This window comes from Phaenicophaeus curvirostris, unplaced genomic scaffold (genome assembly GCF_032191515.1).
Source record: "Phaenicophaeus curvirostris isolate KB17595 unplaced genomic scaffold, BPBGC_Pcur_1.0 scaffold_153, whole genome shotgun sequence".
Classification (NCBI taxonomy): Eukaryota; Metazoa; Chordata; class Aves; order Cuculiformes; family Cuculidae; genus Phaenicophaeus; species Phaenicophaeus curvirostris.
The window spans coordinates 187,380-210,175 of record NW_027206773.1 but is presented as its reverse complement, the minus strand read 5'-3'; the positions used below and the strand labels follow the sequence as shown (position 1 = coordinate 210,175).

The 22,796-nt window shown below is 59.4% G+C and overlaps 5 protein-coding genes across 5 annotated transcripts in view; 2 read left to right on the top strand and 3 right to left on the bottom strand.

Moving 5' to 3' along the window:
- The first annotated feature begins 550 nt into the window (after positions 1–550).
- SLC25A11 (solute carrier family 25 member 11) lies at positions 551–11,799 on the top strand. The gene is made up of 8 exons (XM_069882478.1): positions 551–684; positions 1,387–1,539; positions 4,220–4,426; positions 9,839–9,929; positions 10,163–10,253; positions 10,339–10,438; positions 10,554–10,605; positions 11,053–11,799. Exons 1-8 carry the CDS (start codon positions 608–610, stop codon positions 11,206–11,208), a joined length of 927 nt encoding a protein of 308 aa, XP_069738579.1. The 5' UTR covers positions 551–607; the 3' UTR covers positions 11,209–11,799.
- A 1,751-nt stretch (positions 11,800–13,550) lies between these two features.
- LOC138734696 (proteasome subunit beta type-6-like) lies at positions 13,551–16,693 on the bottom strand. Its single transcript, XM_069882480.1, has 6 exons — positions 16,597–16,693; positions 15,695–15,762; positions 15,321–15,452; positions 15,109–15,238; positions 14,304–14,448; positions 13,551–13,744 (listed from the first exon to the last, which is right to left on the bottom strand). Exons 1-6 carry the CDS (start codon positions 16,666–16,668, stop codon positions 13,608–13,610), a joined length of 684 nt encoding a protein of 227 aa, XP_069738581.1. The 5' UTR covers positions 16,669–16,693; the 3' UTR covers positions 13,551–13,607.
- A 428-nt stretch (positions 16,694–17,121) lies between these two features.
- On the bottom strand, positions 17,122–18,604 carry LOC138734682 (vitelline membrane outer layer protein 1 homolog). Its single transcript, XM_069882457.1, has 3 exons — positions 18,428–18,604; positions 18,253–18,350; positions 17,122–17,597 (listed from the first exon to the last, which is right to left on the bottom strand). The coding sequence occupies exons 1-3, from the start codon at positions 18,602–18,604 to the stop codon at positions 17,297–17,299; spliced, it is 576 nt and encodes a 191-aa protein (XP_069738558.1). The 3' UTR covers positions 17,122–17,296.
- LOC138734681 (TRAF3-interacting protein 1-like) lies at positions 17,428–20,997 on the top strand. Its single transcript, XM_069882455.1, has 6 exons — positions 17,428–17,588; positions 18,566–18,691; positions 19,513–19,628; positions 19,721–20,132; positions 20,250–20,365; positions 20,579–20,997. The coding sequence occupies exons 3-6, from the start codon at positions 19,520–19,522 to the stop codon at positions 20,995–20,997; spliced, it is 1,056 nt and encodes a 351-aa protein (XP_069738556.1). The 5' UTR covers positions 17,428–17,588; positions 18,566–18,691; positions 19,513–19,519.
- Positions 20,998–21,090: 93 nt separating this feature from the next.
- The window catches only part of CHD3 (chromodomain helicase DNA binding protein 3), a 39,233-nt gene continuing 37,527 nt past the window's right edge, over positions 21,091–22,796 (bottom strand). Inside the window, 3 exon segments of the mRNA XM_069882472.1 lie at positions 21,091–21,278; positions 21,925–21,994; positions 21,996–22,052. Coding sequence (XP_069738573.1) covers positions 21,184–21,278; positions 21,925–21,994; positions 21,996–22,052 — 222 coding nt within the window. The 3' untranslated portion in view covers positions 21,091–21,183.

The window sequence follows — 22,796 nt, the reverse complement described above, 5'->3', positions numbered from 1 at the left end:
CTGGGGTTACTGGGAGGGGAACTGGGAGGGACTGGGGGGCACTGGGAAGGGAAATGGGAGGGATTGGGAGGGACTGGGGGGCACTGGGAGGGGACTGGGGTTATTGGGGGGCACTGGGAGGGGACTGGGGTTACTGGGAGGGGAATTGTTACCCCCAGGGGCCTCCCAGTTCCTCCCATCATCCCCCAGTCTCTCCTGGCCCCTCCCAGTTCCCCGCACCGCCTCCGCTCAGCCCCCGCCTTCCAAAATGGCGGCGGCGCCGCGGGGCATCACGGGAAGGAGGAGGACGCGCCCCCCTTTTAGCCCCGCCCCCCGCGCTTTCCTATTGGCTGAGAGCGCGGGGCGGTGCCCCCTCCCGCCCCTGAAGCCGAAGCCACGCCCCTTAATTTCCTTTTAAGGTTAGGCCACGCCCCCACCTAGGCCCGCGGCCCCGCCCCCTCCCTGCTCGGCGCGCATGCGCAGAGCGCGGGGCGCCCCTCGGCCCCCCCCCCCCCCCCCCCGGTCCCTTGCCCCGAAGTCACCTTGGGGCCCCCCGGGTCCCTGCGCCCGCCGGCCCCGCGCCCCCCCCCTCCCCCAAACCCCCCCCTCCCCCCGACATATCGCGATAATGGCGGCGACATCGGCGCCCGAGCGCCCCAAGACCTCCCCCAAGTCCATCAAATTCCTCTTCGGAGGCCTCGCAGGGTGAGAGACCCCCCCCCCGCGCCCCGAAACGGGGAGACACCCCCCCCCCCCAGGGCCCCGAACAGCCCCCCCCGGGCCCCCCAAACCCTCCAACCCCCCCCAGCCCCCCCAACCCCCTCAGGGCACCCCAAAATCCACCCTCCCCACCCCCCCGGGCACCCCCAGCCCCCCCAAACCCTCCAACCCCCCCCGTTTCCCACTCCAGCCCCCCCGAAGTTCCCAGGCCGCCCCCAAAACCCCCTCCCCTCTTTTAGACCCCCTCAAACTCCTCAAGATGCCGTAATGTCCCCCCCCAGGGCCCCCCAAAACCCTTCAGCCCCCTCCCCAGGGCCCCCAATCTCCCTTGAGCCCCCCCAAATCCCCTCCTAACCCCCCAAAACCCCCTCCCACCCCCTCCAAGCCCCCCAAATCCCCCTCAATATCCCTTGAGCCCCCCAAAATCCGCTCCTAACCCCCAAAATCCTTTTCCAAGCCTCCCAAATCCCCTCCTAACACCCCAAAACCCCCTCCAAGACCCCCAAATCCCCCTCAGTCTCCCTCAAGCCCCAAAAAATCCCCTCCTAACCCCCTAAAACCCCCTCCCACCCCTCTCCAAGCCCCCCAAATCCCCCTCAATCTCCCTCGAGGCCCCCCAAATCCCCTCCTAACCCCCCAAATCCCTCTCCCACCCCTCCTGAGCCGTCCCGTCCCCCCCAATTCCAGGATGGGGGCCACGGTGTTCGTGCAGCCGCTGGACCTGGTGAAGAACCGGATGCAGCTGAGCGGGGAGGGGGCCAAGGGCCGCGAGTTCCCCACCAGCGCTCACGCCGCCGCCGCCATCCTGCGCCGCGAGGGCCTGCGCGGCCTCTACACCGGGTACGCCCCCCAAAACCTGCCTGGGGACCCCCAAAAACCCCTAAATCCACCCCAAAAAATGACTCGAAGACGCCAAAATCCACCCCGGAGTCCCCTAAAACTCACCTGAGACCCCCCAAACGCCTCAAATGACCCCAAAAACAGACTTGGGCACCCCTAAACCACTCTGGGACCACAAGAAACAACGCAGGGACCCCAAAAAACCCCTAAACTAGCCAAAAACCCCAAGTTGGGGCTCCGAAAACCACCCTGGAACCCCCAAAATGACCCTGGGACCCCAAAAAAAACCACCCAACCCCCCCAAAAATACAGTTGGGCACCCCAAATCCACTCTGGGACCCCAGGAAACAACTCAGGGACCCCAAAAAAAACCCCTAAACTAGCCAAAAAAACCCATGTTGGGGCTCCAAAAACCACCCTGGAACCCCCAAAACAACCCTAGGACCCCCAAAAAAACCCCAAACCACACCAAAACCAGAATTGGGTACCCCAAAACCTCCTGAAAACAACCCAAAACCACTCAGGGACCCCCTAAAACACAGGGCCCCAAAATCATGTTGAGACCCCCCAAAACAGGGCTTAGGAACCCCAAAACCACCTCAAACTACTCCAAAGTCATACTGGGACCCCAAAACTGCCTCAGTGATCCCCAAAACACCCAAAACCCCAACAAAAGCTGCCTCAAGGACCCCAAACTCCCCCAAAATCACCCAAAGGAACCCCCCGAAATAGCCTAGGGACCCCAAAACTGTCCTGGAAGCCCTAAAATCAAGCTTGGGACCCTCAAAATTGGACTCAGGGCCCCCAAAAATGAGTCCGGCACCCCAAGAAACCTCAAACCACACCCAGGAACCCCCAAATCAGACACTGTGCCCATCTCTAATCCCTAAAAATTGCGTTTTTGGGGTCCCCAGGGCTCTTTTTTGGGGGGTCCCTGGGTGTTTTGTGGGGCCTGAGCCCATTTTTTGGGCTCATGGGACAGTCCCCAGGTATGATTTTGGGGGTCCTGAGTTTGATTTTAGGGTTCCCAGATACAATTTTGGGGGTCCTGAGTTTGATTTTAGGGTTCCCAGATACGATTTTAGGGGTCCTGGGTTTGATTTTAGGGTTCCCAGATATGATTTTGGGGGTCCTGGGTTTGATTTTAGGGTTCCCAGATACGATTTTGGGGGTCCTGGGTTTGATTTTAGGGTTCCCAGATACGATTTTGGGGGTCCTGGGTTTGATTTTAGGCTTCCCAGATACGATTTTGGGGGTCCTGGGTTTGATTTTAGGGTTCCCAGATTCGATTTTGGGGGTCCTGGGTTTGATTTTAGGGTTCCCAGATACGATTTTGGGGGTCCTGGGTTTGATTTTAGGGTTCCCAGATACGATTTTGGGGGTCCTGGGTTTGATTTTAGGGTTCCCAGATACGATTTTGGGGGTCCTGGGTTTGATTTTAGGGTTCCCAGATACGATTTTGGGGGTCCTGGGTTTGATTTTAGGGTTCCCAGATACGATTTTGGGGGTCCTGGGTTTGATTTTAGGGTTCCCAGATACGATTTTGGGGGTCCTGGGTTTGATTTTAGGGTTCCCAGATACGATTTTGGGGGTCCTGGGTTTGATTTTAGGGTTCCCAGATACGATTTTGGGGGTCCTGGGTTTGATTTTAGGGTTCCCAGATACGATTTTGGGGGTCTTGGGTTTGATTTTAGGCTTCCCAGATACGATTTTGGGGGTCCTGGGTTTGATTTTAGGGTTCCCAGATACGATTTTGGGGGTCCTGGGTTTGATTTTAGGGTTCCCAGATACGATTTTGGGGGTCCTGGGTTTGATTTTAGGGTTCCCAGATACGATTTTGGGGGTCCTGGGTTTGATTTTAGGGTTCCCAGATACGATTTTGGGGGTCCTGGGTTTGATTTTAGGGTTCCCAGATACGATTTTGGGGGTCCTGGGTTTGATTTTAGGGTTCCCAGATACGATTTTGGGGGTCCTGGGTTTGATTTTAGGGTTCCCAGATATGATTTTGGGGGTCCTGGGTTTGATTTTAGGGTTCCCAGGTACAAATTTGGGGGTCCTGAGTTTGATTTTAGGGTTCCCAGATACGATTTTGGGGGTCCTGGGTTTGATTTTAGGGTTCCCAGATACGATTTTGGGGGTCCTGGGTTTGATTTTAGGGTTCCCAGATACGATTTTGGGGGTCCTGGGTTTGATTTTAGGGTTCCCAGATACGATTTTGGGGGTCCTGGGTTTGATTTTAGGGTTCCCAGATACGATTTTGGGGGTCCTGGGTTTGATTTTAGGGTTCCCAGATACGATTTTGGGGGTCCTGGGTTTGATTTTAGGGTTCCCAGATACGATTTTGGGGGCCCTGGGTTTGATTTTAGGGTTCCCAGATATGATTTTGGGCGTCCTGGGTTTGATTTTAGGGTTCCCAGATATAATTTTGGGGGTCCTGGGTTTGATTTTAGGGTTCCCAGATATAATTTTGGGGGTCCTGGGTTTGATTTTAGGGTTCCCAGATACGATTTTGGGGGTCCTGGGTTTGGTTTTGGGGTTCAGGGGGGGCGCGTTCTGGTACCCAGGTTGGTTTTGGGGATGCCGGGGTCGGGTTTGGGGGGTTCCTGTGGGTCTGGTGGTTTCGGGGTTCGCTCTCTTGGGGTTTTTGGGGTCCCCCTTTTTCATTGTCGGGGTCCTCCAGGCTGTCCGCGGGGCTGCTGCGCCAGGCGACCTACACGACGACGCGGTTGGGAATTTACAGCGTCCTGCTGGAGCGTCTCGGGGCGCCGGACGGGACCCCCCCGCCCTTCGTGGCTAAAGCCGCCATCGGCATGACGGCTGGTGCCGCCGGAGCCTTCGTGGGGACCCCGGCCGAGGTCGCCCTCATCCGCATGACGGCCGACGGCAGGTGAACCCCGAAAATCACGGGGGGGACAGCCCAGGAAGGGGCTCAGGGACACCAAAAACGGGGATAAAGGCAGCAAAAATGGGGATAAAGCTGCCAAAAAGGGGGGCACACACCCCAAAAATGAGTGTAGAGGTGCTGAAAATGGGGATGGAGACCCCCAAAACAGTTGGAGAGACGCAAAAATGGGGATAGAGGTGCCCAAAGCAAGATTAAGGAATCCGAAATAGGCCTGGAGACACCAAAAATGGGCCTGGACACACCAAAAACAGGTCCAGGTGTCTCAAAAATGGCCCCAGAGAGACCAAAAGTGGGCCCAGACACCCGAAAATGAGGCCAGAGACACAAAAAATAAGGCATAGACCCCAAAAGTGGGCTGACACTCGGAAACTGAGTCTAGACACCTCAAAAATAGGCTCGGAGCCCTGAAAAGTGGTCCAAGACAAGCCAAAAATGAGCTCAGAGACCCAAAAAATGGGACCAGACACCAAAAAAAAGCATAGAAACCTCCAAATTAGGCCAAGACACCTCAAAAATGGTCTTGGAGCCCTGAAAATCGGTCCAAGACAAGCCAAAAATGGGCTCAGAGACCCCAAAAATAGGTCTAGACGTCTCAAAAATGGGTCAAGACCCCCCCCAAATTGGGCCAAAGCACCTAAAAAATGGCAGAAACCCCAAAATTGGGCACAGACACACCAAAAAATGGGCTCAGAGACCCCCAAAATCGGCTGACACTCCAAAAGTGGGTCAAGACACCTCAAAAAATGGATAGAAACCTCCAAATTGCACAAAAAAAACGCAAAAATGGGCTCAGAGACCCAAAAAATGGGTCCAGACATCACAAAAATGGGTAGAGACCTCCAAAAATGCGTCCAGACACCTCAAAAAATGGGTAGAAACCTCCAAATTGCACCAAGACAACTCAAAAATGGGCTCAGAGCCCTGAAAATCGGTCCAAGACAAGCCAAAAATGGGCTCAGAGGCCCCAAAAATGGGTCCAGACATCTCAAAAATGGGTAGAGACCCCCAGATTGGCCCAAAACACCTCAAAAATGGGCAGAGAACCCAAGATTTGGCACAGACACCCCAAAAAATGGGCTCAGAGACCCCCAAAATGGGCTGACACTCCAAAACTGTGTCCAGAGGCCTCAAAAATGGTCTTGGAGCCCTGAAAATTGGTCCAAGACACCACAAAAATGGGCTCAGAGCCCAAAAAATGGGTCCAGATGTCTCAAAAAATGGGTAGAGACTGCGAAATTGTGCCAAAACACCTAAAAAAAGGGCATAAACCCCAAAATTGGGCACAGACACCCCAAAAAATGGGCACAGACCCCCCAAAATGGGATCAGACACTCCCACATTGACCCCAGACACCTCAAATATGGGCTCGGAGCCCTAAAAATCGGTCCAAGACAAGCCAAAAATGGGCTCAGAGGCCCCCAAAATGGGTCCAGACACCTCAAAAATGGGTAGAAACCTCCAAATTGTGCCGAGACACCTCAGAAGTCGGCTCAGAGCCCTGAAAATCTGTCCAAGACAAGCCAAAAATGGGCTTAGAGCCCCCAAAATGGGTCCAGACATCTCAAAAAAGGGTAGAGACCTCCAAAAATGGGTCCAGACACCTCAAAAAAAGGGTAGAAACCTCCAAATTGCGCCAAGACACCTCAAAAATGGGTTCGGAGCCCTGAAAATTGGTCCAAGACAAGCCAAAAATGGGCTCAGATATCCAAAAAATGGGTTCAGACATCGCAAAAACGGGCAGAGACCTCGAATAATGGGTCCTGACAGCTCAAAAATGGGTAGAAACCTCCAAAAATGGGTCCAGACACCTCAAAAATGGGCTCAGAGCTCTGAAAATCGGTCCAAGACAAGCCAAAAATGGGCTTAGAGACCCCCCAAATTGGGCCGAAACACCTAAAAAATTGGCAAAGACCCCAAAAATGGGCCCAGACACCTCAAAAATGGGCTCAGAACCCCAAAAAATGGTCCAAGACACCTCAAAAATGGTCTCAGAGCCCTGAAAATCGGTCCAAGACAAGCCAAAAATGGGCTTAGAGACCGAAAAATGGGGCCAGACATCTCAAAAATGGGCAGAGACCCCAAGATTTGGCACAGACCCCCCCAAAAATGAGCTCAGAGACCCCCAAAATGGGCTGACACTCCAAAACTGTGTCCAAACGCCTCAAAAATGGTCTTGGAGCCCTGAAAATTGGTCCAAGACAAGCCAAAAATGGGCTCAGAGACCCCAAAAATGGGTTCAGACAACTCAAAAATGGGTAGAGACCTCCAAAAATGGGTCCAGACATCTCAAAAATGGGTAGGAACCTCCAAAAATGGGTCCAGACACCTCAAAAATCGGCTCAGAGCTCTGAAAATCGGTCCAAGACAAGCCAAAAATGGGCTCAGAGGCCAAAAAAATGTGTCCAGACATCTCAAAAATGGGTAGACACCTCCAAATTTGGAGCAAACACCTAAAAAATGGGCAAAGACCCCAAAATTCAGCACCGTCACCCCAAAAAATGGGCTCAGAGACCCCCAAAATGGGCTGACACTCCGAAACTGTGTCCAAACGCCTCAAAACTGGGCTCAGAGCCCTGAAAATCGGTCCAAGACTAGCCAGAAATTGGCTCAGAGACCCAAAAAATGTGTCCACACATCTCAAAAATGGGTAGAGACCTCCAAAAATAGGTCCAGACACCTCAAAAAATGGGTAGAAACCTCCAAATTGCGGAAAGACACAACAAAAATGGGCTCAGAGCCCTGAAAATCAGTCCAAGACAAGCCAAAAATGGGCTTAGAGACCCAAAAATGGCTCCAGACATCTCAAAAATGGGTAGAGACCTCCAAAAATGGGTCCAGACACCTCAAAAAAGGGCAGAGAACCCAGGATTTGGCACAGACCCCCCAAAAAATGGGCTCAGAGACCCTCAAAATGGGCTGACACTCCAAAACTGTGTCCGAACGCCTCAAAAATGGTCTTGGAGCCCTGAAAATTGGTCCAAGAAAAGCCAAAAATGGGCTCAGAGACCCCAAAAATGGGTCCAGACATCCCAAAAATGGGTAGAGACCTCCAAAAATTAGTCCAGACACCTCAAAAAAAGGGTAGAAACCTCCAAAAATGGCTCCAGACACCTCAAAAAATGGGTAGAAACCTCCAAATTGTGCCAAGACACCTCAAAAATGGGCTCAGAGCCCTGAAAATCGGTCCAAGACAAGCCAAAAATGGGCTTAGAGACCCAAAAATGGGCTGACACTCCAAAACTGTGTCCAAATGCCTCAAAAATGGTCTTGGAGCCCTGAAAATTGGCCCAAGACGAGCCAAAAATGGGCTTAGAGACCCAAAAATGGGTCCAGAAATCTCAAAAATGGGCAGAGACCTCCAAATTGTGCCAAGACACCTCAAAAATGGGCTCAGAGCCCCAAAAATTGGTCCAGACGTCTCAAAAATGGGTAGAGACCCCCCCAAATTGGGCCAAAACACCTAAAAAATGGGCAAAGACCCCAAAATTGGGCACAGACACCCCATAAATGGGCCCAGACACCTCAAAAATGGGCTCAGAACCCCCAAAATTGGTCCAAGACACCTCAAAAATGGCCTTGGAGCCCTCAAATCGGTCCAAGACAAGCCAAAAATGGGCTTAGAGACCAAAAATGGGTCCAGACGTATCAAAAATGGGCAGAGACCCCAAGATTTGGCACAGACACCCCAAAAAATGGGCTCAGAGACCCTCAAAATGGGCTGACACTCCAAAACTGTGTGTAAACACCTCAAAAATGGTCTTGGAGCCCTGAAAATTCATCCAAGACTAGCCAAAAATGGGCTCAGAGTCCCAAAAATGAGTCCAGACACCTCAAAAAATGGTTAGAAACCTCCAAAAATGGGTCCAGACACCTCAAAAAATGGGTAGAAACCTCCAAATTGTGCCAAGACACCTCAAAAATGGGCTCAGAGCCCTGAAAATCAGTCCAAGACAAGCCAAAAATGGGCTTAGAGACCCAAAAAATGGGTCCAGACATCCCAAAAATGGGTAGAGACCTCCAAAAATGGGCCCAGACACCTCAAAAAATGGGTAGAAACCTCCAAAAATGGCTCCAGACACCTCAAAAAATGGGTAGAAACCTCCAAAAATGGCTCCAGACACCTCAAAAAATGGGTAGAAACCTCCAAGTTGTGCCAAGACACCTCAAAAATGGGCTCAGAGCCCTGAAAATCGGTCCAAGACAAGCCAAAAATGGGCTTAGAGACCCAAAAATGGGCTGACACTCCAAAACTGTGTCCAAATGCCTCAAAAATGGTCTTGGAGCCCTGAAAATTGGCCCAAGACGAGCCAAAAATGGGCTTAGAGACCCAAAAATGGGTCCAGAAATCTCAAAAATGGGCAGAGACCTCCAAATTGTGCCAAGACACCTCAAAAATGGGCTCAGAGCCCCAAAAATTGGTCCAGACGTCTCAAAAATGGGTAGAGACCCCCCCAAATTGGGCCAAAACACCTAAAAAATGGGCAAAGACCCCAAAATTGGGCACAGACACCCCATAAATGGGCCCAGACACCTCAAAAATGGGCTCAGAACCCCCAAAATTGGTCCAAGACACCTCAAAAATGGCCTTGGAGCCCTCAAATCGGTCCAAGACAAGCCAAAAATGGGCTTAGAGACCAAAAATGGGTCCAGACGTATCAAAAATGGGCAGAGACCCCAAGATTTGGCACAGACACCCCAAAAAATGGGCTCAGAGACCCTCAAAATGGGCTGACACTCCAAAACTGTGTGTAAACACCTCAAAAATGGTCTTGGAGCCCTGAAAATTCATCCAAGACTAGCCAAAAATGGGCTCAGAGTCCCAAAAATGAGTCCAGACACCTCAAAAAATGGTTAGAAACCTCCAAAAATGGGTCCAGACACCTCAAAAAATGGGTAGAAACCTCCAAATTGTGCCAAGACACCTCAAAAATGGGCTCAGAGCCCTGAAAATCAGTCCAAGACAAGCCAAAAATGGGCTTAGAGACCCAAAAAATGGGTCCAGACATCCCAAAAATGGGTAGAGACCTCCAAAAATGGGCCCAGACACCTCAAAAAATGGGTAGAAACCTCCAAAAATGGCTCCAGACACCTCAAAAAATGGGTAGAAACCTCCAAAAATGGGTCCAGACACCTCAAAAAATGGGTAGAAACCTCCAAATTGTGCCAAGACACCTCAAAAATGGGCTCAGAGCCCTCAAAATCGGTCCAAGACAAGCCAAAAATGGGCTTAGAGACCAAAAAAATGGGCCCAGACACCTCAAAAATGGGTAGTGACCCCCAAATTGGGTCAAAACACCTAAAAAAATAGGTAGAGAGACCCCCAAAATTGAGCACAGACACAGCCCTACTCCCAAAATCCTAAATTTGCTCTTTTTCACCCCAATCCCCCCCCAGGCTGCCCCCGGCCGAGCGACGCGGGTACCGCAATGTCTTCGACGCGCTGGTGCGGATGGCGAGGGAGGAGGGGGTCGGCACCCTCTGGAGGGTAAGGGGGGACCCCAAAAATGCGGGGGGGACACCCCAAAATCCCCCCATCCCTTCCCTTTAACCCCCTCCTCGCCGAACTGCGTGATGCGAGAGGAGGCGGGGGGAGATCGCCGTGCTCCAAGCTGGGGTTTTGGGGTGAAGGGAGGGGATTTGGGGATCCAGAGGTGGATTTTGGGGTTCAGGGTGACTTCTGGGGTTCGGGACACCCCCCTTTTTGCACCCCCCCCATAGGGCTGCATCCCCACCATGGCTCGCGCCGTCGTCGTCAACGCCGCCCAACTCGCCTCCTACTCCCAATCCAAGCAATTCCTCCTGGATTCCGGTGAGACCCCACGGTTTGGGGGAGGGTCCCCCAAATTCTTGCACCCCCCTTATTAATTTTGGGGTGTCCCCCCCCAACTTTTTAGGCCGGTTCAACGACGACATCTTCTGCCACTTCTGCGCCAGCATGATCAGCGGTTTGGTCACCACCGCCGCCTCCATGCCCGTCGACATCGTTAAAACCCGGTTTGTTAATTAGTGAGGGCCTCCCCATTAATTATGGGGTTCATTAAAGTGGGGGGCGCCCCAGAATTTACCCCCTGACCCGCCTTTTTTGGCTCGTTTCTTCTCCCTTTGCCAGGATCCAGAATATGAGGACGATCGATGGGAAACCCGAGTATCGCAACGGGCTGGTAAGGGGGGGGGACCCCAAAATTGGGGCAAAAAGGGGGGGGTCTGCAAGATTTAGAGGGTCCCCAAGGCCTGGAGGGGTCCTTAAAGTAGGGGGGGTCCCTAAAAATGGGGTCCCCAGGATTTGGGGGTTTCCTAGAAGTAGGGAGTGGGAGCTCAAAATTGGGTTGGGGCGGGGGCGCAGAGAAATGGGGTGGTCCCCAAGGTCTGGGGGGTTCCTTAAAGTAGAGGGGCTCCTAAAATTGGGGGGGCATCCCCAATATTTGGGGGGTTCCCATTACTTTAGGGGGGCTTCTTGTGGCTTAAGGGGGTTCCTATGGCTTTAGTGGGTTCCTATGGCTTCCAGAAAGGTTCCTTTTGTTCTGTAGGGGGGGGGTCCCTTCAAGTTTTGGGGTGCCCCCCTCACTGGGACCCCCCCTTTTTTGCTCCCCCCCCCCCCCCCCCCCCAGGACGTGCTGGTGAAGGTCGTGCGCCTCGAGGGTTTCTTGAGCCTCTGGAAGGGCTTCACCCCCTACTACGCCCGCCTGGGCCCCCACACCGTCCTCACCTTCATCTTCCTCGAGCAGATGAACAAGTGGTACCGGCGCCTCGTCCTGGGCGACTGAGCGCTATGGGGCAGCCCCACAGCTCTGTGGGGCAGGAGAGTGGCCCTATGGGGCAGCCCCACAGCTCTGTGGGGCAGGAGAGTGGCCCTATGGGGCAGCCCCACAGCTCTATGGGGCAGGAGAGTGGCCCTATGGGGCAGCCCCACAGCTCTGTGGGGCAGGAGAGTGGCCCTATGGGGCAGCCCAGGGGGCCCCTCAGAGGTTGTGGGGCAGCCCCACAGCTCTATGGGGCAGCCTGAGGTCCCTGTGCAGGCTACGGGGGCTGTGGAGCAGCCCCACAGCCCTATGGGGCAGCCCCACATTTCTATGGGGCAGCCATGGGTCCCTATGGGCCCTGTAGGGGGTTCTCACTGATCCTATGGGGCAGCCCCATAGCTCTCGGGGGGGGCCGTGGGGCAGCCCCCCGTCTCCCGAGGGGCCCCCGTGGGGGTTTCCAGGGCCTCTCTGCCCCACACTCGGGGGGTAGGAGCTCTCCCCCTGCCCCCCAACCTCTGCCCCACGGCGGGTGCCACCCCCCCAACCCGCCCTGGGGCGCCCCACAGCACCCAGAGCTTCGTTACCGACTCCGTTAATTAAAGCAAAATCAATGGACGGAGGCCGAGTGAGGGAGGATGGGAATGGGGAGCACTGGGAGCGACTGGGCTGGCACTGGGGGCTAACGGGAGGGTCTGAGGGGGACGTTGGGAGTTACTGGGGAAGACTGGGGGCAGTGGGAGTTACTGGGAGGGTACTGGGAGGGTATTGGGAGGCAGTGGTAGACAGGGGGGTACTGGGAGAGGCTGGGGGGATACCGGGAGGGTACTAGGGAGCACTGGGCGGCACTGGGAGAGACTTCGTGGGCACTGGGAGTTGCTGGGAGAGACTGGGGAGCACTGGTGGGCTACTGGGAGAGAGCAGGGGGCATTGGGAGGGACTTCAGTAGCACTGGGTATTACTGGGAAGGCACTGAGATAGACTGGGAGGTGCTGGAGGGCTACTGGGGGAGACTGGGAGGCACTGGAGGGCTACTGGGGGTTGCTGGGAGGCACTGGAGGGCTACTGGGGGAGACTGGGAGGCACTGGAGGGCTGCTGGGGGAGACTGGGAGGTGCTGGAGGGCTACTGGGGGTTACTGGGAGGCACTGGAGGGCTACTGGGGGGAGACTGGGAGGTGCTGGAGGGCTACTGGGGGTTACTGGGAGGCGCTGGAGGGCTACTGGGGGAGACTGGGAGGCACTGAAGGGCTACTGGGGGAGACTGGGAGGTGCTGGAGGGCTACTGGGGGTTACTGGGAGGTGCTGGAGGGCTACTGGGGGAGACTGGGAGGTGCTGGAGGGCTACTGGGGGTTGCTGGGAGGCACAGATAAGACTGGGAGGCACTGAAGGGCTACTGGGGGAGACTGGGAGGCACTGGAGGGCTGCTGGGGGAGACTGGGAGGCACTGAAGGGCTACTGGGGGAGACTGGGAGGCACTGGAGGGCTACTGGGGGAGACTGGGAGGCACTGGAGGGCTACTGGGGGAGACTGGGAGGCACTGGAGGGCTACTGGGGGTTGCTGGGAGGCACAGATAAGACTGGGAGGTGCTGGAGGGCTGCTGGGGGAGACTGGGAGGTGCTGGAGGGCACTAGGGTCTCTGGCCACGCCCCCTCCCATTGCTAAACACCGCAGGCCCCGCCCCCTCACGCGGGAGTCGGGGGGGCGGGGCACGTGCCGTTCCCGCCCTTTCCTTCCCGCTCTTTTTTTCCCGCCCTTCCTTTCCCGCCCTTTTTGCTGTCGGGCCTCAGGCGTGAGGGGGAGGGAGGGGAAAGAAACCTCAGTAAGGGGGGACACCCCCCAATACTAGGGGCGATATGAAGTGCTGGGGTGGCTGGAAGAGGGAGTGGGACCCCCCTAATGCGGGTGTGAGAGGAAAGGGGACCCCCAGTAATAGGGGGGAGTGATGAGACCCCAGTAATGAGGGGATGAAAGGGGGGGGACCGCCCTGATGAGATGATGAAGGGAAGGGGGACCCCAATAATGAAGGGTTGATGGGGGAACCCCAATGTGCAGAAGGGACCCCAATAATGGGGGTAGGAGGGGAGGAGACCCCAATAATGAGGGGTTGAAAGGAGGGAGGACCCCAATAAAGAAGGGGGTGAGACCCAAATAATGGGGGTGATGGCAGAGGGGACCCCAATAATGAAGCGAGAGGGACTCCAATAACAGGACAGAAGGGAGGAGGGACCCCAATAATGAAAGGGGTGAGGGGGACCCCAGTGTAATGGGAGAGACTGGAGGGGGGACCCCAATAAGGGAGTGAGAGGGACTCCAATAATAGGGGTGACAGGAGGAGGGACCCCAATAAAGAAAGGGGTGAGAGGGACTCCAGTAATGGGGGCGACAGGTCCCGGAGCCGTTTATTGCCCCGTTTTTTGGGGTGCTCAGTGCGAGGGGCCCCCCTCGCCCCCCGGCAGCGCGGGGCCGGCCAGCACGCTGCGCTCCACACCGTCCGCCGTGATGGCCGCCAGCCGCACCACCCCCCCGCTCGCGCCGTCCCGCGCCATCGCCAGCGCCAGCGCTGCGGGGGGGGACAGAGGGCACCCCGACATCAACACCGGGACCCCAAAACGCCCCAAGACTCTTCCCAGCACCATAAACCTCCCTGCACCAAACCCCTCAGGACCCCGAAACCCCTCAGGGTACCCCTAAACCTTGGGACCCCCCCCCAAACCCCTCTCAGGACACCCAAAAGTCCAGGAATCTTCTCAGCCCCACCCCTCAAAGCCCTCAGAGCACCCCAAATCACCCAGGGCACCCAAAAACCCCATTGTACCCCCCCATATCCCTCCTCAGCCCTGTCTAGGACCACCCCCAAACCCTTTTGTGCCCCCCAATGGCTCCCAAGTCCCCCCCAAACTACCCTGTATCCCTCCCTCCAAATCCCCCCACCACGTGTCCCCCCCAAACTCCTTCAGACCCCCCTATATCCTCTGCTAACCACGCTGCACCCTCCCAAATCCCCTCTGTGACCCCCCAACCACCTTGTACCCCCCCTTTATTCCCCCCCAACCCCCCTAAATCGCCTCTGTGCCCCCCAACACCCCCCCCAAATTCCCCCCCCCCAACAAACCCCTCACCTTGCGCCACAAACTCCTGGCACTGAGTGCGGCTCATGCCGGGCCGGAAGGCGGCGTCGAGGAACCCGTAGATGTAGGAGCTGCCCGAGCCCCCCACGGCGAACGGCTGGCGCAGGAGCATCCCCCCCAGCGGCACCACGTACACCTGGGGGGCGCGAGGGGGCACTTAGGGGGCAGGGGAGGCCGCGGTGGGGCAGGGGAGGCCGCAGTGGGGCGGGGGGAGGCCGCTGTGGGGCAGGGGGGAGGCCGCTGTGGGGCACGGGGAGGCCGCTGTGGGGCAGGGGGGGATGCTGCAAGGCAGAGAGTGACAGTCTTGGGTACAAAAAGGCTCTGCTGTGGGGCAGAGGAGGGGCCTATGGGGCAGAGAAGACGCTGTGGGGCAGGGGAGGCCGCTGTGGGGCAGGGGGGGGCCGCTGTGGGGCAGGGGAGGCCGCTGTGGGGCACGGGGAGGCTGCTGTGGGGCAGGGGGGAGGCCGCTGTGGGGCAGGGGGGAGGCCGCTGTGGGGCAGGGGGGAGGCCGCTGTGGGGCACGGGGAGGCCGCTGTGGGGCAGGGGGGGATGCTGCAAGGCAGAGAGTGACAGTCTTGGGTACAAAAAGGCTCTGCTGTGGGGCAGAGGAGGGGCCTATGGGGCAGAGAAGACGCTGTGGGGCAGGGGGAGGCCGCTGTGGGGCAGGGGGGGGCCGCTGTGGGGCAGCAGGGGATGCTGCAAGGCAGAGAGTGACAGTCTTGGGTACAAAAAGGCTCTGCTGTGGGGCAGAGGAGGGGCCTATGGGGCAGAGGAGACGCTGTGGGGCAGCCCTCACCTGCCCCCCACGCCGTGGGTCCCAGCCGGCCACGATGATGCCAGCGCTGAGCTCCTCGCGGTAGCGATAACACGTCTGCTGGAAGAGGCGGGCGGCCGTGCGGACGCGGGGCGGCTCCTCCAGCTCCACGCTGTGGGGAGATGTGGGGCAGGGACGAGGTTGAGGGGGCGTACGGGGTGGAGGAGCCGCGGGGCAGCCCTGCGGGGCGGTACCTGTGGAAGGCGAGCTGGTAGGCGACGGCGTCGGCCACAGCCTGAGTGTCGGCGGCCGAGCCCGAGCGGCAGCAGAAGATCCGATCGTGCACCGGGGTCAGCTTGTCCGTCACCCGGTTGGCCACGTACGCCCTGGGGACAGCGCGGGGACGTCACGGGGACGCCACAGCATCACAGGGACATTGCGAGGACATCGCGGGGACACCAAGGGTCGAGGTGACACTGAGGGTCGAGGTGACATCGCACAGTGGCGACGCCGCGGCCTTCACGGTGACGTCACGGTGACATCACAGCATCGCGGTGACACGGTGAGCAGCCCCCCCGCCCCCCGGTGACGTCACGGGTGACGGTGACGTCACGGTGGCATCACTCACCCCGTGGTGGTGCGCGAGTCGGCCCCGATGACGACGCCGCCGTCGAACTCCACGGCCATGATGGTCGTCTTGGGGGGGGAAGGCGAGCATGCAGCCCACAGAGAACCCCCTGCCCCATAGCGACACCCCCCAGCCCCATAACCCCCCCGCCCCAACACCCCGAAAGGGTCTGTTCTGCCCCATAACCTCCTCTCCCAGCCCCATAACCACCCCCCAGAGCAGTTTTGGGTGTCCTCTGCCCCATAACCACCCCCCAACCACCCCGTAAGTCCCCCTTCAGCCCCATAACCACCCCTCCCTGCCCCATAACCGCCACTCAACCACCCCCCAGCCCCTTAAGTCCCATTCCCAGACCCATAAAACCCTTACCAGACCCACAAGTCCCATTCCCAGACCCACAAGTCCCTTTCCCAGACCCATAAGTCCCTTCCCAGACCCACAAGCCCCTTTCCCAGACCCACAAGTCCCTTTCCCAGACCCACAAGTCCCATTCCCAGACCCACAAGTCCCTTTCCCAGACACATAAGACCCTTACCAGACCCACAAGTCCCTTCCCAGACCCACAAGTCCCTTTCCCAGACACATAAGTCCCATTCCCAGACCCACAAGTCCCTTTCCCAGACACATAAGTCCCTTTCCCAGACCCACAAGTCCCTTCCCAGACCCACAAGTCCCTTCCCAGACCCACAAGTCCCATTCCCAGACCCATAAATCCCTTTCCCAGACCCACAAGTCCCTTCCCAGACCCACAAGTCCCATTCCCAGACCCATAAATCCCTTTCCCAGACACACAAGTCCCATTCCCAGCCCCATAAGTCCCTTCCCAGCCCCATAACCACCCCCCCAGGCACCCTCCAGCCCCATAACCCCCTCCCCAGCCCCGCAGCCCCCTCCCCACTCACGCCGGTGCTCACGGGCCCCTCTCCCCACCCGCAGGGCCCGGACTCCGCCGGCCGCACCGTCACCGCCGCCATCGCTGCGCGCCTCTGCACGACAGCCCCGCGCTTTACGGCAGCGCGGCGGGGATACGGGAGGGGCCGCGCTTTACGGCAGCGTGGCACCTATTGTGCCCCCAGTGCCTCCCGGTAACAGCCAGTAACCCCCAATACCCTCCCAGTGCTCCCCAGTGCCTCCCAGGAACCCCCAATACCCTCCCCGTGACCCTCAGTGCCTCCCCAGTAACAGCCAGTAACCCCCAATACCCTCCCAGTAACCCCCAGTTCCTCCCAGTGCCCCCCAGTAACAGCCAGTAACCCCCAATACCCTCCCAGTGCCCCCTAGTTCCTCCCAATACCCTCCCAGTAACAGCTAGTGAGCCCCAATACCCTCCCAGTTCCTCCCAGTGCCTCCCAGTGACCCCCCAGTGCTTCCCAACTCCTCCCAGTCGAAATGAGGAGGCCCCAGCTCGTTACCCAGCAGCATTTAATGAGGGGAAGGGGGGGGACATTGGGATCAGTGGGGGGCAGGGGGGACACGGAGGAGACTCTGGGGTCAGGGTGGACACCAGCAGGGTGTTGGGGGTCAGTGGGGCTCGTGGTGGCCACTGGGATGGACACGGGGTCTGAGCGAGGCCCCGGTGCCCCCGTGGTGCCCCCGTGTCCCTCAGCTGCAGCAGAACATCTCGACGTCGTTGAGGGCCGTGTTGTCTTTCCCGCCGCGCTGAGGGGCCTCCAGGCGGGTCCTGAGCCCGCAGACGCCCCCCCCGTGGGGGCAGAAGGAGCTCCAGTTGCCCCAGGTGCCCGCTAGGCCCCCCTGGCCCTCCAGGACCCGCCCGTCCGAGCAGGCCACGTCCACGTTGTTGGCGGCCGTGTCGTCCCAGAGCCCTTGAGGAGCCTCCACCCGCAGGCGGAAGCTGCTCAGGTGGCCGCGGCTGCAGCTCAGAGGGGACAGCCAGGTACCTCGGCTTGGAGGGGACATCGGGGTCACCACCCCCTCCTCAGCCACCTCCCAGCGCTTGGGGGTGGTGGCCATAGAGAAGCATCGGGGGGAGGGTGGGGAGGCCACCAGCGTCACCTTAGATGTCCTAGGCCACAACCCCCACCTCACCAGGACCCCCATGGCCACCAACTTCACCCTCAAGATCCCTCAAGGCCACCCCCACCATCCCAAGGCCACCACCTTCACCCCCATGGCCACCACCACCATCCCAAGGCCACCACCTTCATCCCCAAGGGCCCCCAAGGCCACCACCTTGACCCCCATGGCCACCACCACCATCCCATGGCCACCACCTTCACCCCCATGTCCACCACCTTCACCCCCAAGGGCCCCCAAGGCCACCACCTTGACCCCCATGGCCACCACCACCATCCCATGGCCACCACCTTCACCCCCATGTCCACCACCTTCACCCCCAAGGCTCTCTAGGGCCCCCCAAGGCCACCACCTTCACCCCCAGGGCCCCCCAAAGCCACCAGCACCATCCCATGGCCACCGCCTTCACCCCCAAGGCCCCCCAGGGCCCCCCAGAGCCACCACCTTCACCCCCAAGGCCCCCCAGGGCCCCCCAAGACCCCCCCAACCCCCCAGTGTCCCCTCGGCGCTGCCCCCTGACTCACGGCCCCTCGCTGGACGTGGCGGTGGCCCCGTTGCTGCAGAGCAGCCGCACCGCGTTGAGGGCCGTGTCATCCCTGAAGAGTCCCTGGGGTGGCTCCACCTGGAGAAGACACCGAGGACCCGTCGACCCCCACGTCCCTCCGCCCCCCGCCCCTCCGCGTCCCCCCCAGGTCCCACCTTGAGCTGGAACCCGTTGGCGTAGGAGCCCTTGGGGCAGAACACGGGGTCCCCCCAGTCTCCCCAGGGCCCCCCGTTCTCCACCGAGAGGGTCACGGTGGCCGCGTCTTTGCCCCAACCCTGGGCTGGGGCCACCAGGGCCACCAGGGCCACCACCAGGCGCAAGATCCGAGCCATGATCACCACCTCCTGGGGCCACCAACGTCCTTTAGAACCTCGCAGGGGACAAGGACCTTGAGGACACGAGGTTGTCGCCACCTCCAGGTGGGACCTCGTGGACCATTGGGGATGGGGAGGAGATGGAGGGGGAGAAGCTCCTATCAGGCCGTGCCGCGTCGGCTCTGGCTCCAGTCGGGACCTCCCGAAGGCGTCACCGACAAGGTCCCACCCGGGGTCAGTGGCCTGGAGGTCACCACGATGTCCTCCTGCCCCTGGCAGTGACGTCGGCCGCCTCCACCCCCCTGTCCCGGAGCTCCCGTTGGCTCCACCAGGAGGACGTGGGCTCCAGGCCCTGAGAACCTGGAGAGGAACCCAAGCCTCACCCTTTTGGGGTGCCCCACGCTCCTCAGAACCCCCCACCTGATGTTTTATGGTGTCTTGAGGACCTCCAGACCCCTCAGCTCAGGTTTTGGGGTGCCCCACGCTCCTCATAACCCCCTGATGCTGTTTTGTGGTGTCTTGAGGACCTCCTCAGGTACATTTTGGGGTGTCCCACGCTCCTCAGAACCCCCCACCTGATGTTTTATGGTGTCTTGAGGACCTCCAGACCCCTCAGGTAGATTTTGGGGTGTCCCATGCTCCTCAGAAACCCCAGATGATGTTTTGTGGTGTCTTGAGGGTTGGAGAAGACCCTCCAAGGGTTGGAGAAGACCCTCCAGAGCAAGGTGACCCCAGAGACACTCTAGAAGGGTTGGAGAAGCCCCTCCAGAAGCTGGAGAAGACGATTCTGATCCCCCAGCCGCGTTCCAGCCGTGGTGACCGGCCCCTTTTGGGGTCACAAAGGGGGATGAGGAGCTGGGAAGGGGGTGATGGAGCTGAGTCGGCCCTGCTCTGGGTGACGTCTGCGTCTTCTCCTTTATCTCCAGGTTCGAGATGGAACTTGTGCACAAAACGGCGCCCAGAGATGTTCTGAAGATCTTGAGGAGCATCCCGGGCGAGCCCAGGCCCAGGAGAAGAGAGATTTTCCCTCTGCTTGGCCAAGGTGAGGATGAAAAAGCCTCATCCGTGCTGAGGAGACGCCTCCAGCGTTGGGCTCCTCCTCCTTCTGACGAGGCCTCTCCTTCCCGGCTCCAGAGGGAGCTCCTGGTGGCCCCTTTCCCACTCGTTCGAGCTCAAGTAGGACTGGAACGTCCCAGGACGAGGACACGACAGGGACGAGGAAGACGAAGAAGACGAAGAAGAAGATGAAGAAGATGACGAAGAAGACAACGAAGAAGATGACGAAGATGAAGAAGAAGACGAAGAAGAAGATGAAGAAGACAACAATGAAGAAGACGAAGCCGAAGAAGACGAAGACAACAATGAAGACGAAGAAGACGAAGACGACGAAGAAGACGACGAAGAAGACGACGAAGAAGACGGAGGAGAAGGAGAAGGAGAAGGAGAAGGAGAAGGAGAAGGAGAAGGAGAAGGAGAAGGAGAAGGAGAAGGAGAAGGAGAAGGAGAAGGAGAAGGAGAAGGAGAAGGAGAAGGAGCCTCAGGGCAGGTGAGGTTGGAGGTTTAGGCTTCAAAGATCCTTTCCAGCTCGAACCGTTTCCTGAGGAACCTGGTCTGGTTGGAGACGTCCCTGCTCACAGGGACCTTTCCCGTTGTGTCCTTCTAGAAAGTTCTCAGCCCTCCTGAAGGCCAAGGAGGCCAAAAGGACACCAGCTTCCAAGGGGAAGTCCACGAGAGCTGCTGGGATGGACCTTGCGCTCCTCCCCGACCCCAACGAACCCGGTGAGGCCCCATTTCCCTCCCTCCTCGTGGCCAGTAGCCCAGCCCGTGGCCACTGGGGCCAGGAGGTCCCAGCTCCATCCCCGGAACTCCTGGGGTGTCCCCAAAGCTCTCGTGGTGTCCCCGAAGGCCACACGACGCTGGCCGTGGCCACTGCTTTGGCTTCGATGGCCACCAGGACTCTGCTGGTGGCTACAACCGTACGTTTGACCCCAGTGGCCACGATAAAGCCGCTCCCAGAGCCACCCCAGTGGCCACCGGTGGCCACTATCGTATGGTCAAGCACCGCATGGAGGCCACAGCGAAGCCCCCACCCCCAGGGCCACCGGGGGCCACGACCACCGGGCCGAAAGCCACCCCCAGGGCCACCGGTGGCCACGAGGCTCCCCATGGTGGCCACGAGCCGCCCCGCGGTGGCCACGAGGCAGGAGGGGAGGGAGCCGGGCGCCGTAGCCAAGGAACCGGGTTTAATTCTGCTGCGGTTACACAAGAGCCCGAGCCCCGGGGGGGGGGGGGACACGGGGGGGGGGGACACTGTTGGGGGGGGGGGGTCACGGGGCCACCGGGGCCACCAGGAGCCACCAAGGGGCCACCAGGGGCCCCCCCGGCCCCGCCCCCCCCCCGCGGGGCAATAAATGTCTCTATTCATATTTATAATCGCAGTGGTCCTCGTCGCCCCCCCCGCCCCGGCTCACACCCCCCCCCCCCCCCCCGAGGCTTGTTTTTTGGGGTGAAAGGAGGCGGTTTTTGGCTGCGCCCCCCCCTCCAGACGCTCCCGGGGGGCCCCGCGGGGGGGCTTGGGGGGGTATCGGGGCCCCCCCTCAGTCGTCGATGCAGATAACCTCGCCCCCGCGCGGCTCCTTCTTCTCGGGGCCCTCGGGCTCGCGCTTCACCAGCACGGGGGGGCCGTTCGCCGCTGGGGGGGGGGGGGAGAAAGGTCAGGGGGGGATGGACACCCCCAAAACGGGGGGGCTGAGGGGTCCTGGGGAGCCCCCTGGCCTCCCCCAGTAAACTCAGGCACCCAGGACCCCCCCTAAAATGCACCCGGGACCCCCCAAAATGGACCCAGGCACCCGGGACCCCCCCCAAAATGGACCCGGGACCCCCCAAAATGGACCCAGGCACCCGAGACCCCCCCCAAAATGGACCCGGGACCCCCTAAAATGGACCCAGGCACCCGAGACCCCCCCCAAAATGGACCTGGGACCCCCCCCAAAATGGACCCAGGCACCCGGGACCCCCCCCAAATTGGACCCGGGACCCCTCAAAATGGACCCAGGCACCCGGGACCCCCCCCAAAATGGACCTGGGACCCCCCCCAAAATGGACCCAGGCACCCGGGACCCCCCCCAAAATGGACCCAGGACCCCCCCAAAATGGACCCAGGCACCCGGGAACCCCCCAAAACAGACCCAGGCACCTGGGACAACCCCCCCCAGACCCCCATGTCCAGGTGACCCCCCCCACAAAGGGATCCAAGTATCCTGGTGACCCCCCCCCCCAAGATATGTGGGACCGCCCCCCCCCCAGACCCAGGTATGTGGGACCCCCCCCCCCCTCACCAGTGATGAAGGAGCCGGGGGGCATCTGGCTGTAATTGGCCCCCCCGGGGGGGAGGGCGGCGGCCGGGGGGGGCCCCGAAGGAGCCCCCGTAGCTGGGGGGGGTCGCGTAGGGCCCCGGCGGGAAGGTCTGGGGGGGCGACACACACACACACACACATTGGGGTCACCCCCCCGCCCCCCCCCCAGGGCCCCAGGTGCCCCCAAACACAGACCTGGGCATCCAGGACCCCCCCATGTCCCCCTGTGTCCCCATGTCCCCCCCATGTCCCCATGTCCCTCTTCCCCCCAACACCCCCATGTCCCCCCCAAACCCCCATTACCCCCCCACGTCCCCTTTCTCCCCATGTCCCCCATGTCCCCCTCATGTCCCCATGTCCCTGTTCCCCCCCACACCCCCATCTCCCCCACAAACCCCCATTACCCCCCACGTCCCCTTTCTCCCCACATCCCCCGTGTCCCCCTCATGTCCCCCTGTGTCCCCATGTCCCCCATGTCCCTGTTCCCCCACCCCCCCATGTCCCCTTTCTCCCCACGTCCCCCATGTCCCCCCTGTGTCCCCATGTCCCCCCCCGTCCCCCGTGTCCCCCTCATGTCCCCCCATGTCCTCATGTCCCCGTGTCCCCACGTCCCCCCCACATCCCCCTTACCCCCCATGTCCCCTTTCTCCCCACATCCTCCGTGTCCCCATGTCCCCCATTTCCCCCATGTCCCCATCCCCCTATGTCCTCATTCCCCCCCCAAGTCCCTGATCCCCCCCATGTCCTCATGTCCCTCTGTGTCCCCATGTCCCCCCCATGTCCCCATGTCCCTCTTCCCCCCCACACCCCCATGTCCCCCCCAAACCCCCATTACCCCCCACGTCCCCTTTCTC